Source organism: Onychomys torridus, chromosome 23, assembly GCF_903995425.1.
Source record: "Onychomys torridus chromosome 23, mOncTor1.1, whole genome shotgun sequence".
Taxonomy (NCBI): domain Eukaryota; kingdom Metazoa; phylum Chordata; class Mammalia; order Rodentia; family Cricetidae; genus Onychomys; species Onychomys torridus.
In genome coordinates this window covers 17,906,337-17,920,458 of record NC_050465.1, presented here as the reverse complement: position 1 = coordinate 17,920,458, position 14,122 = coordinate 17,906,337, and the positions used below count along the sequence as shown (strand labels likewise).

The 14,122-nt window shown below is 43.4% G+C and overlaps 1 protein-coding gene across 1 annotated transcript in view; it reads left to right on the top strand.

Annotated features, from left to right (window-relative positions):
- The window catches only part of Fbxl17 (F-box and leucine rich repeat protein 17), a 458,141-nt gene that overhangs the window by 428,374 nt on the left and 15,645 nt on the right, over positions 1-14,122 (top strand). Inside the window, exon 8 of the mRNA XM_036173142.1 lies at positions 7,662-7,804. Coding sequence (XP_036029035.1) covers positions 7,662-7,804 — 143 coding nt within the window. The remainder of the gene's footprint in view (positions 1-7,661; positions 7,805-14,122) is intronic.

Genomic DNA, 14,122 nt, shown 5'->3' with positions numbered 1-14,122 from the left:
TTTAAAGCTAATCTCCATGTCTGGCCCAGGATCCAGCCTCCTATTCTGCATTATATTTAGTTGTCATATTATCTTGAGTCTCCTCTGGTTTGTGGCCAGGCGCTCATTTTTGTTGTTTTTTTGTTTGGATTTTATTTCTACCGCCCTGACCCTTTAGACGAGTACTGGTGAGTTAATTTGTAAAATGTTTCTCATTTGGGCTTCTCTGAATGTGATGTTTACTCCTGTTGTTGATTTCATTATTATTGTTGCTGTGTGAGGTGTGTGTGGATGTGCATCCACAGCACACATGTGGATGGAGGAGGGTAACTGTGTGGGGTTGGTTCTTTTCTGTCACCTTTCCATGGCTTCTAGGAATGAAATTCAGATCTCCAGGATCACAAAGCAAGCACCTTGGCTTGCTGAGCTATCTTCCCCGGTCCACGGTGTGATATCTGCTTATGATGAGATGGAGATTGATTAGGTTATCAGGAATACTGCAGAAATGACCAGGAGACATGTGTGTAACACTGATCAGGATCTACCCACTGCAAAGTTAGTTTTTTCCGTTTGTAAATGAAGACCACCTTTGTCACTATTCCAGTATTTTTCCTTTTATAGTGTAACAACTAACTGGTTTGTGCATCTATTGGTCTATCATGCCTATGATTATTGCTGTAGTCTTTGCCTAACAATATTTCTTTACTTCTCTCATCGATTTTCATTATTTAAATGCAGTTCTTCTGTATGGACGGCCTGTTCGTCCATACCTATTTATTTATCTGTTTGCATCTGTATGGGTTTATAGATATACTTTGTACAAAGTGTTAGTCAACACTGTTGTATTTATTTTTGTGGTCAGCTTGTTCAAACTTTGACCATTGGCATTCTCTCTAATTAGATCCTTTATCCTTTTGATGTACCTCCATTCTTTTCTAAACTCCATTTTTTTCTGACGTCATAAGATGTTCCACACTTGGTTTTCTCTAATTCTTTTTATTTTATTTTTTGTTTGTTTGTTTTTCAAGACAGGGTTTCTCTGAATAGCTTTGCGCCTTTCCTGGAACTCACTCTGTAGCCCAGGCGGGCCTCGAACTCACAGAGATCCACCTGGCTCTGCCTCCCGAGTGCTGGGATTAAAGGTGTGCGCCACTACCACCTGGCTTCTAGTTCCTTTTATAAGAAATCACTTCTCTAGGAAGCAGATTCCCTTTATTGACGGATGGTATTTAGACAATAGCAACTGCTCCTAATCCCTCTCAGCAAGAAGTGCCAAGAATATGTGCATGTTTGCTAAACCAGGCAGACCCATGCGCCATGTTTATTATCTTTTCTGAAAATCTGAGTTCATTCTAAAAACTCAGCCTCCTCTACACTACAAGGAGGTTCATCATAAACATCCTCCAGCTGTCCTTATTTGTAACTCCTTTAACAGTGAAAAGACTGCCTGTCATAATGTACAGCCCTAGATCACGCAAAAGTAGTTACTGAATTAGCGCATAGTCTTAATATCCAGTCAAAATGTTGTTTCCAAAGCAAATTATTTCTTAACGTTCCCATTTATTATAGCTGTGTGATTCACCTGGTTATGCTGTTCATTTCGGTACAGTTGGATTCATTTATGATGATATTCCTCTCTGAGTTCTCCATATAGATGTTTATTTTGGAAATGATGTAAAACACTACAATAATTCAGAAAATCAAAGCAACAAAGAGAGGTAATTGCCAGGCAGTGGTGGTGTACGCCTTTAATCCCAGCACTCGGGAGGCAGAGGCAGGTGGATCTCTGTGAGTTTGAGGCCAGCCTGGGCTACAGAGTGAGATCCAGAACAGCCAGGGCTACTACACAGAGAAACCCTGTTTGGAAAAAAAACAAAAGCAAAAAATAAAAAAAAAAAGGCAGTGGCTTTCCTGCCTCATCCCCACCCTACATCTCAGCTTCTTCTCACGATAACCATCACTTGTCACGTTTGCACAAATCAACAGATGTCTGTGTTTTCTTTCCTTTTCTAGTGTATGAAAGATGGAGATATATCTGTGGGGTATCACTTTCTTCCATCACTTTCTCTATATGAGCACTTAGGTTGTTTCCTGTTTTTAAGTTCCAGTCAGTACACCAGTAAATAAATTCATATGTAGTTTGATATTATTATTAGAACTGTATTTTCAAGGTAAAACCGTCAAAGTGGAATTTTTGGTCAGAAGTAAGTGCATATGTCCTTCGGTCTTGCAGACCTCTCTGCTCTCTCTGTGCCTCTGGAAGTGTCTCCTGGTAGGCTCATGTCTCGTCTTAACATGGAAAATTACTGAACATGTCTCTTTCATTTGTGTAAAGTTCTTTAGACTGTACCTTTTTTCATTAATTGCATTCAGTACATTAAAAACGTATATCGAATTTTCCTTAGAATTAGCAGTTGGTGTTGCATATTTTTTCAAGGTTCATAAATACCGTTATAGTATGTCACCAGCCCCGATGTAAATAGCAGTCACATATTTACAGTTACAGGCCTATGAACACAGGATGTGCAAGTTACACATCCATGGTCAACAGTGGAGAGTGTGCAGTTCAAGGACTTTGTGATGATGAAGTGCCTGGACACTCACACAGTGCCCTCAGAGCTGTTCCTTTGTCTAACCTCTTGAAGTTGTTTTATTTTGTGGTACAGGGAGATAGAACCCAGAGCCTCATTCATGCCAGGCAAGTGTGTTGTCACTGAGCTATAGCCCCAACCTTTCCAGGTTTGAGATAGACTCTTCTGAAGTTGTCCAGGCTAGCCCTGGACCATGTAGCCAGGCCAGTTTAGCTTATGACCTTCCTGTCTAAGCCTTGCAGGTAGCTTGCATTTCAGACTTGCACCAGCAAGTCTTGGTCAGGCCTTTCTATTTTGTATCAACTGCTCCCTAGTGTGGTTTTCGGAAACGCCAAACAAACTATGACATTTATATAGCAAAAAGTCCCTTACATGTATTATCTCATTTGAACCTGTGAAGTGGGTGAGACATACAGTCAATATCCCTATTATCTGGATGAAGAAGCTGTGTCTCACAAAAGTTAACTATCACCCTGAGGTCAGGCATCTACTAAATAGAGTGGCTAGAGGTGAAGCCAACGTTATATTAGATTACATTTTCACAGCTAGCTCAGGAACAACAATGAAGAAGTTGCCAAAGGCGCCATAGATTTCAAAGAGGTAAATTATTTTATATATGTTTCGTAATCAAAATTTCCCATTAAGCCAGTGCCATCAACTCAGACTAAATACTTGGCCATCCACAAGCTATAATATTTAGGTCTTGAATAGAGTCGAAGAGAGCAGGCTCAGTCTCCATCCCATCCAGATGTAACTGACCTCAGCCTGGGAAGCAGTTGTACCCCTTTGTTGGAGCTGGCCTTTGTGAATTTCTGAGCATGAGTTCTTTCCCTCTAAACTGCTCGTTGTTTTGCAAGGCTGCAAGAGGGATTAAGGAGGATTCCATTAGGAACCTCTTAGGTCCAGCTGGTACCCAATCACACATGCATCCTATTGTGATCAGTCTGCTCCCTGGAGAACACTTGTCACAGTTTAGAATGAGATTGACTTCCACATTTGTTTAAACTATAGCTTCTAGACTAGCTGTGTGCTGCTGAGGACTCTGCTCTGTGTGCTTTGTGTCTTGCCCCAGCGTCCACCAATATGCATGGAATGTTTCTTCAGTGACTCTTGCTACTTCTCTGAGTTTGTTTACGTGTCCCTTTTCATCTCTCAACCTTGGAATAGGCTGTGTCCCCATCCAACAGACTTGCCCTTGCGCCTGCCTTTGCTTCTCTGGAGAATTCTGGGTAGCCCTTCAAGACTGGGCTTACCTCTTCTCTGAAGGCTTCTTTGTCATCCCCCCACAAGGAGGGCAGGGGCAGTGGTCACTTGCATGTTTATAGCATGTGTAAGAACCCACTCTGTACCAGGCTGGGTACCAGACATACTTCCCTCATAGCAAGCCACTACTCTAAGGTGAGACATAGGCCGTTGAAGAAGTAAATGCTATTCCCAGGTGGAATAAATGGCTGGGTGATGATTCTGATCACCTGAGATCTGGAAACCGAGAAGGAAGCGGGATAGAAAGAGACGGAGAATTAGCATGATTTGTGACTGCTTGCTTACTTACCTGGCTGCTCTTTTCTACTCAGCCTCACCCTCTCATCCATTCAAGCAGCCTTGAGCTCAGTAAATGTCTGTATCCCCAGCTCCTCGGCTCAGTATGTCACATAGTAATTCCTCCACCATTCTGACAGGATGTAGCCTGTTAGCATGCTGCCATGCCTGTGGTTCTAATGTGTAGATCTGATTAGCAGACAGGCCTAGGTGCTGGCTTCGATCTTAAAATCCTGTTCCCACCTTTACTGTTTTTCAACGTTATGATGAAAGCTATTCAATCTCTATGTGACTTGGTTTGCTGGTCTTTGAGGCGGTAATAAGAGACTCCACAGGCTTATTGTGAAGGTTACATCAGATACTTAGCCATAAATCCTTAGTCCAGAACCTGACTTATGGAAAGTAGCCTATCAGTTGTGGGTAGAAATGCTTTAGCATTCATGAGTTTCCCTGAAGAAATGAGCTTTTGTCTGAATAATAAAGTCGAAGCCTGCCTTCAGTAAACAGAGCAAGACCCAAGCCCAAACTAAATGCCCCTATTGGCCTGCAGTTGCTGCCATTGTTCTCTAATTTAATTTGGACAGGGGAGATAAAGCAGAACTCCAGACACCAGTGACTCTGGAACCAGGTCCTCAGCTACTGTTGTGCCTGCATTTGCCTGCATGGCGGCCCGGAAAAGTGCCTCCTCGTGCCATTTGAGTTAACCTTTCTCTGGACAGTTCAGGACTCCGGTGCTCTAGCCTTAAGTCTCCAGCTGCTCACAGTCTGCCGCCCTTGGGCATCCCTGCAACTTCTGCATTTTCATTGTCTAAACACCACAGTCGGAACCCTTCGTAGTGGAAGGGATTTCGTTCATGCATCTCCTATTTCCTTTACCGTAGGAGATCTTCAGGATATTGTTAACCGATGAGAGAGAGGCCAATACCAGAGGAAAGAACAGTTTTCTTTCTTTTTTTAAATTCTTCTATTGATTCTTTGTGGATTTCACATCATGCATTCCGATCCCATTTATCTCCCCATCCCCTTGCATCTGCCTTCTGCCCTTGCAACTTCCCCCCTCCCCCAAAAAAACAAAACTTAAAAGAAAAACCAGACCAAACATAATAAACAAAACAAACAAAATTTAAAAAGAGAGAGAGGAATCTCCATGTGGAAGCTGTAGTGTTTGCCATTGAGTCACACAGTTGACCCTTTAATCCATTCATCTTTACTTTCAAGTGTTCATTTCCGGGAGTCATTGGCGACACTGGTCTGGCTGGAGGCCTCTGGCTTCTGCTATAGGACTCTCAGCGGGCTCTCACTGGGGCTCCTCTTGGACCTCCAGTTGTTGTCCTGTGTCGTGGAGATCCTGCTGTTTGGGATCTGTAGGCTCATCCCCTTCACATGCTCCAGCAGTTCCTTGATGGGGTAGATGTTGGAGTGGGACAACTCATAGCCCTGTTTCTAGACCTGGGTGGTAGATGGGTTGGTCAGCCCGCCAGCTTTCCCTCATCATCACTACCTGGGTGAGCTCTCCAGCACTGCCTCAGCTAGCTCAGCCAATGCAGCCTGCAGCAAGGAGCAGGGTCAGCTTTCCTGCTCTCAGATCCTCAGATCCGGGTCACCCACACTCACATCACTAGGGCCAGTTCTACTATTTTGCCCAGGAGAGGTGCAGAGCCCTCCAATTCCTGTAGGGGCATGCGAGGTTGGGGTCAGCTCTGTTGCTCTCAGGGATGGCTCGCCTGGGCTCCCAACAACCAGAGTTAGCTCTAGTGTGCTGCCAATGTGGGGTGCTGTAGCTGGTGTGGGGCAGGGTGAGTTCTCATTCTGGTGACCCTCGGGCCAGATCTCTCTCGCCTGCCATAGGTAGCAGGAGGCAGAGTGGGGAGCATGGAGGGGTCAACAATCTGCTCTCACACCCTCAGACCTGTGTCCCTAACCACAGGGTCAGTCAACTCTAATGTGCTGCCTAGATGAGATACACACTTGTGGTGAGGGGTGGACCATCTTTCCTAAGTGCAGGGTGGGTGGGTGATCACAGCTTTCCCCTGAGCAGCGCTGCCAGCTATTCCAGGGCCAGTGAAAGGCGGGGCTTGCTCAGCACAGCCTGGTTCCAGTGACTCCCTGTGGGACCATGGCCCATGCTGGAACAGTTTTTTTTAAGTCGGAGACAGCAGTGGGAATAACTTGGGATATTGTTTCTACTACTACTACTGTTACATGCATGCAAACCGTTTGAAAGTGTTAATGAATACTGGTGTTATGAGGAACGTAAGAAAAATCTCTATGGTATTTTTAATTGAAAACACTGGGATCATGATTGTTGTTCTGTGAACTTTGGCTTCCTCTGAGTACTTTATTGCAGGATCCCTGGGGTATGAGTATAATAGTTTTTGTTTTTGTTTTTTTAAATCACTGAGATGGTTTTCAGAGTTTTGCCAAGTGGTGTTTCCCGGGTTGTATTTATTTACATGAGAAATTTATTCTGCCTTTCTAAATGTAGTCAGCACAGTTTAGAGAATACCTCCCACCTGCATGGTTCCAGAAATCAAACCACGTCATCAGAATAAGGAAACAACCGCCGCCAGGGTTGTCGTTCACAGATAATGCATCCTAACATCATTCTGGCTGCAGGTATTAAAATCTGGTTTTTAGTTAGAGCCGTGCTCACCTATCCAACCTCACACCAGTCAGTCCCTGGAGAAGAGCCCTGTTTGCTGATTGGTGGCTCCAGCAGGATGATGGCTTGGAGAGCTTTGCAGGGTCGACTAAAGTACATCTGAGACTCTAGCATGGGCATCAGCATTTAGTAGTGGTGCAGTGATAAAGAATCAAGAACGTCAGAGATAATGGCATAGTTTTCAGGTGGCAGGCTCTTTTTATATATTAATAGAAAGATTTCTGATATGGAAAGGAAATTTGCCATAACAAATACATTCCCATTACTGTACTCTAGCCTGGCACCAATTAAATTAAACTGTATGTATAATGTACTCTTAATTTCCAACAGCCCCAAGAAGAACTAATGTGAAAAGTATTATATGCTCTTACATTTTACAGGTCATGAACAGATGGAAAAAATTATACTGATTCATAAAGAAATTTGCATGTAATATAACACACCTCAAAATGGTGTTTATGTGGTGTGTGTGTGTGTGTGTGTGTGTGTGTGTGTGTGTGTTCTTTTAAAAAGTATTAGAGTTACCTTGAATACAATTTCGATAGCACCTGGGTCTTTATAGTTCTCCATCTATAATTTACTGGTATTTATTTCTCCTGCAAATATGAATGCTTGAAGTATAGGTAACCTTGAAGTGAGTAAACTGATAAAAGATTGTGTTCCATGAAAGGGAAATTATGGATTGATTATTCACTGCACACAAGGCTTTGTCATAGGACAAGCTTTCCTAAAGCATTTCAAATTTAATTTCATTTATAAAACATTCATTTTCACACAGCATTTCAGGAACAAGTTCAGTGAGGAGATGAGCCCAGCAGGTATCATTGGCTGGGGCTAGGCCCCTTCCACTGCGCACATAACACTCTCTCTCTCTCTCTTCCCCCCGGCAGCCCTGATCGCCATTGGGCGGTACAGCGTGACCATAGAGACGGTGGATGTTGGATGGTGTAAAGAAATCACAGATCAAGGAGCCACCCTGATTGCACAGAGCAGCAAATCCCTGAGATACCTGGGGCTGATGAGATGTGATAAAGTAAGATGGACTTGTTTGCTTTCTGCATGTAGTTGCTATAGTAACTAGCTTAATGCCACATTCTCTCCTCCATGCCCATGCACACCGCTAGCCATGCATTTTTTGCCCTGGTTTGCTAAAGTAATCTGGAATTATTTTTGTATTTCTGATTAATAATGGATTTTTGTACTTAAAAAGGGGGAGAAGGCAATCACACAATGTCATCATAGAATTTAGCTTTCTCTTCCTAAATCCATAGAGCAGAATTTAAAAGGCTGTATGCAAACTGCAATTCGTACAGTTTAACAAATAAAATTCTAGATATTAAATTTCCTGCAACAGTAAAGTGTCAAATTGGCTTTTCATAAGTGTTCGTTCCTTCTCCACATGTATGTGTTCTGGCTATTGGAGGCAAGAAAGAACCAGTTGTGTCTCCCTGCACATCAAATTGTCTCTCCTATCACACGCTGTGAAATAGCCCGGAGGCCCAGCCAGAGTTCCTCGGAGCCATCCATTGCCAGGGCTTGAGCATGAGTTTAAGAATGGTACTGTACTTAACATCTGAAGACTGAGAAGGAAATGGAGAACATCTGTCCAGACACTGAGCCCTGAGCAGATAGTGTCCCCTTTACAGCTCCCATGAATCCCCTCCAACAAGTCAGAGAGTTAGTTCTGTATTTGCATTGCCGAAGTGAGAGGATGGAGGCTGAGAAATCTCAGACACCTGCAGAAGGTACTCACCCAAAGTCTCTGAAGTCTGATTCCGACATTTCGAACATGCCATAGGCAGCCTTTGGCCAGGAGGCTGCTTGCTTTGGAAAGGTGTGCCTCAAGGTGTGCTTACTATGTAAACCACGGTTTACATGGTCTGTGCCACTTCCGCAATGATGACTAGGAAGAAATCTATCACAAGAATTGAATCCACACTAGCATGTTGCTCAAAGGGCGTGTAGGTGTCTACATTTAAACATCCGGGGTAAAAATAACAAAGGCCCAAAACCCTTGTATGCTTTGTCATTTTTGACAATAGATCTAGTTGATGTTTCCAAGGTTTTAAAGCCTCAGCTGCTCTAGACCTTTGCCAGGCGTGTTCTAGAGACTGGGTTGTCTCTTAGCCCAGTGCGGAAAGCTACTGCTTTGTATCTTAGCAACAGTGCTGGGACCCCACATGAGTAAGTCTCCCTCAACACTCATCACCAGCTAAGAGAATGCGGCCGCTAACCTTGTCCCTTTACAGTTAAAGGGTCTGCAGTGGGCAGAGGATTCTGGGGGCAAAAAGCAGTAACAGGCAAGCTCCTCAGCCTCCACCAGAAAGCCATGCCACGTATGCGCTCTCAGCCAAGGACTCCAAAGTGAACGAATTCAAACCACTCCGTGTAGCCCACCCTTTTCATACTTTCTACATTGAAGATCTGCTTCCCCTTCAGATACAAATGATAACCATTTATGTTCTTGTTTCTCAGTGTGGAAGACTATTCCACACCTGAGCAACATTCTGCTGATTCTAAGTTAAAGAATTCTGGACTTCAGAAAAAAAAACAAAAAAAAAAAACACAAATTAGTGCAAAATGAGACAGAGAGGTGGTTCCAATTCCTGGTGTCCCTAAGGGTTGCAGTCTATTCTGTGTCGAGAGGACTGCTCTGAGAGTGTGTTGCCTCCAACCCAGTGCCATCTGGCCATACCCGGCTGCAGTTCAGCCCAGCCCAAGGAGATCAGCCTTGCTGTCTGGCTTCCTGAGACTCAAGTCAGCACAGAGCCAAACATGAGGGCTTCCATGAGAACAGAAGACATTTCCAAGCCACAGACAAAGTGCAAGCAAAGCCTTGAACAGAAAGTTGGATGGAAAATGCAAACTAAAGTAGCTTTTCAGATTTCATAAAATTTCATTTGATGTCATCCATCTTTAAATTCTTAAGACCCGAAGAAAGATTTGCACAGAGAAGAAAATAAGTTCATAATAATGATAATAATAATAATAATAATAATAGGCATGCCCTCTGTGGCCAGAGCTTGGGTTCAAATACGGCCTTACACACTTAATAGTAGAGTAATCCTGAGCAAAGCTTCTTGCAGCACTTGTGAAATGGGGATTATCCTAGTTCCCATCTTGTAGAATTGTGAGCATTTAAATAAATTAATGCATATAAAAATGCTTAGGATAATGTCAATCATATATAAATACCCTGAATTACTGTTCTTTTCAATGTTATAGTAACTTGTACTATAGTGTGGTATGTGGATTTCCAAATACAACACACACACACACACACACACACACACACACACACACACACACACACCAGATTTTGGAAGCGGATTTAAAGGGAAAATACAATAGACGCAGACTGTAGAAGATACCTTGGTGGTTTTTCCTCATCAAAACTTGAATGTTTTATGTTCTATAGAAAGATATCAATAATCATACTTTTCTGCACATTTCACTGATAAAAACAAATGTCTCTATGGAACACTGTGCATTTGAATAAAGTTCCCAACCCATCTGCTCAGGCACAAAGGTGAAGAAAGGATGAATATGAGACTTCTGACATGGGTAGGGAAAGTGGCAAGAAGACAGAAAGGCAAAAGGAGTAGACATAAGAAACAGGAAAGGCGGGGCCGGGGTGTGGAGACCTGCCGCGTGCCCCAAGCATTGGGCATCTTGCCCATGAGACTACCCAAGTGAGCCTTACCACTGTCTCGCTGTAGCTCAACCAGACCTGCTAACTGCTAACAAAGTTCGTTAGTTAGAGCTTCCCCACCTCCTTAGGCACACCATCTGGAGCCAGCCAAGGGCCAAGAGACTTCATCATCTACACAATTAGCCACCTGGCCAGTAATGTGGGCAGCAGGATCCCTGAGCTGGGTAGACATGTCTCTGTGTTTGTATGTTTCTCCAGTCATGTTCTGGAGTTCTCTGGTTCTTAGAAACCACGAAGTCAGCTGGGTGTGGGGGTGAATTTCTTTAATCCCAGAACGAGGGGGGGGGGCGCAGGGCGGAGAAAGACACAGACTCTGGTTCCAGGCAATCCAGGGATACATAGTGAGACTCTGTCTCAAGAAAAGAAAGATGTGGTAGAGTCTAGTCGCATTTTCTTTCACATGTAAGTTTCTTTTGGGGCTACTTATATTTAATTTGGAGGCTGTATTTTTACCAAACTGGTACTTTTCCCCACTTCGGCTTCAAAGAAGTTACAAGCATAATAACAAAATGCCTTTTATTTGTTGTAGGAAAATCTCAATCTCTCTCTGTGTCTGTCTCCTCCCCTACCCCCAGATGCAAAACATTAAACATAGTCTTTGCAGCTGAAAAAGCATGTACAAGGATTATCAATGTCTAAGTAAATCTGCAGTAAATTTGTTTGACTGCAGCGTTGCTGAGTCCTGGGGAGGAGTCCTGCAGCCCCCCCAACACACACATACACAACTGGAGCCTTCCCCACGCAGCTGTAAAGTTAGGAAGTGCATTAAGAAGTCTCTGAGAAGCTTTTCCGATGGCTGGCTGGATAAGCATGTTAAAAGGGTTTGAAGCTGACGCCACATAATCTCCTAAACTTTAATGCATTGTAAAAACCAAGAGAAGGAAATGCTGTGTGAGGCTGCTTTGATGAATTGGGGGGAGCTTATGCTCTTAGACACTGTTCAAAGGCTTACTTGACCTTGGGAATTAGAGTTGACCTGAAATCACCTATCACTTTGACTCACGTTTATTTAGTGGCTTAGTTAAAATACTTAGATAGTCAATGGGACTGTAATAGAAGGCAATGTGTTTACTCTAGCTTCCACAACTACAGGCAGTGGTGACATTGTTCGTAGAACTTGCTTTCCCGACTTCAGTGAATTCTAGACGTTCTAGATCTGTTTCTTAGGATATTTTCCTCAATTCTTACAAGGCAATTTGGATAGAAAACAAGACTGAAAGAGAAAACGCATGAAAAAGCTGTAGGGTAAATGGAAATGCAGTGTTCAAGGTTAATGAAAAAGGTTTGGGGTAACAAGGTTGATGAGAAGAGAGGGGGCAGAATGGAATGGCATTGGCTGGGAAAGGAGACCTCGCCAGAGGCAACTTGGCTAGCTTGGGAAACCTCTGCAGTGTATGTTAATACCAAAGTTTGGAGACACAGGCCTGAATTATGAGCAGTGAATAACATCATAAACGTAGCAATTCTCAAATGCCAAACCCTTGTGAAAAGCAGTTGGATGGAGAAATGCTGGAGCTTTTAAAAGCTCCCTTTCACTTTCTATTTTTTTTTTAACTTCATGCAGAACTAATTTTACACACTGTTCATTTGATTTGAAAATGCCAGCGTCTGGGGTATCATTAAAGAGCGTTATTGAGGGAGCCAGTCTTGGCAAAGCCTTCACTTAAAATGCTTAGTTCTTATGTTCCTGCAGAGTTATGAACTAGGAGAAAACGCACCCCAGTTTATACCTTAGGGCCGCACTGCCTTGCCCTCCACCCATTAAGCGGGGAGCTGCCTTCTCCTTGGCCAGTGGAGGTGTGTTTGGAAGGCTCTGTGGGCCCTGCTCTTCAAGGACTAGACATAAATAGATTGTGAAAGGTCCACTCCAGTGTCCTGTGACCAAAGCCTCTTGGAATCTCTTTGATTTCTGGTTGACATAAATTAGAGTTACACACGCGTGAAGAGTCCACCAAGAAAAGATCAGAGGCTGCTGGGGGAGGAGAGCTGCCTTTGTGGGATCTATTGATTACCCAGCTGCCTTCAGGCCAGGGGCCCAGTGGAGGCTGGCTGTTATTGGTCCACAGCGTGAAAATAATCAGAGTAATTCATTTCTTATCAACGTTCACTTCCTAAGACTGTCTTCCTCATCTGCCACAATTCTTGAAATTAGAAGAGCAGAATGAGTGGTTTATTGCAATAAAGGTTGCTGGCTATAATATGTTCTCTAGGAAGTAAGAAAGTCTGGTTCTCACACGGCATTCGTATTTAAATGGCAAAGAGATGGTTAATGTGGAAAACAAGTTATGGGAAGCAGTCAGCCAGAACTCTGCTTTACAACATTAAGATACCAAGGGCCCAGTCTGTGTGCCCAATTTAATGTAAAAATATTCAGGAAAATCTGACCACTGAACTGCTTTTCTCAGAAGGTAATTATGGGAAGAGAAGGCCTCAACAACCAAAATATTTCTGTGGGAAAAAAAATGGGGTTTTTAGTAGCTTGTTTAGGAATTGTGAGCAGGAAAGCCCTATGGGGAAAATAATAGACGGTTCTGTAACTAATACATAGAACTAACTGGAAAAATCAGTTTAAGGGAAAAATAATTTGTGAGGACTGTGTCCAGGATTGTTTTGGTAGCAATTCAGCCATGAAACAAAGTTGACTACCTGCAGGGCTCCCCTAATCCCCCCACAGATGCACAGCTGGTTTCGGGTCGCCCTTAGCCAAAATTTAAAATTTAAAATTAATGCCCTGTTGAAAAAAAAAATACATTGAAAAAAATTCACTTTCTGTGCCACGAAGGAAGGAGCGGTCTGACTGACCTCAGCTGTGTAACCTGTGTCTTGAGAGACCTGTCACTGCACAGCCAGCCTTGTGAGAAGAAAGGGGAGACAAGAGGTGGCGGAGGCAGTGGGCAACAGGGGCCCCAAGCTCTGAGCACAGCCTTCCCTGGAAGCATCAGCGCCTTCCTTCTGCTGATGAAACAGTTCTGCAGGTGATTTTCGCCTAGACGCACTTTAGAACACGTTCTTACAGCCCTCTCCCCATCAGCCCTGGTAATTGAACAGTGAGAAGCCATCGGCTGCAATTGGGAGTTACCTCTCAGCCTCATTTTTGTCAAGTGTCCTATCTCCATTTCTTCCCCTCCTATTTACCTCTGCTGCCGGATGTAACTGATACTCCTGCCCAGAGTTCAGCTATTAAATCCGGAAACACTGGTGTGGCCCCCCATGGAACGGGCAGAATTGATCAGCACCATGCCATTGCTGCTGGCTTTTTACCACCTCTAGGACCTTTCAGAACTTAATCTCAAACCTTGGACTCACCTGAGAGTGACCTGAAACAGGACGATAATAATAACTTGTGCCCCAGGGGGTCATCCCAAGAGTAATTGAAATGAGCAAACCACTGAGCACAAAGTCAGGTTCACTATAAACACTCAATAATGTTTGCTTTGGTTATCATTAGTTCATTATTGTTCTTATTTTTAATGTGCATTACTTTGGAACCTTTTATCTAACAAATTCATCACCTGCCCTAGCAGGGTCACAATTTTCTAGCTCTGAATAAAAATTTACATACTAAAATTTTTTGTTTGTTTGTTTTTTGAGACAGAGTTTCTCTATGTAGCCCTGGCTGTCCTGGAACTCATTCTGTAG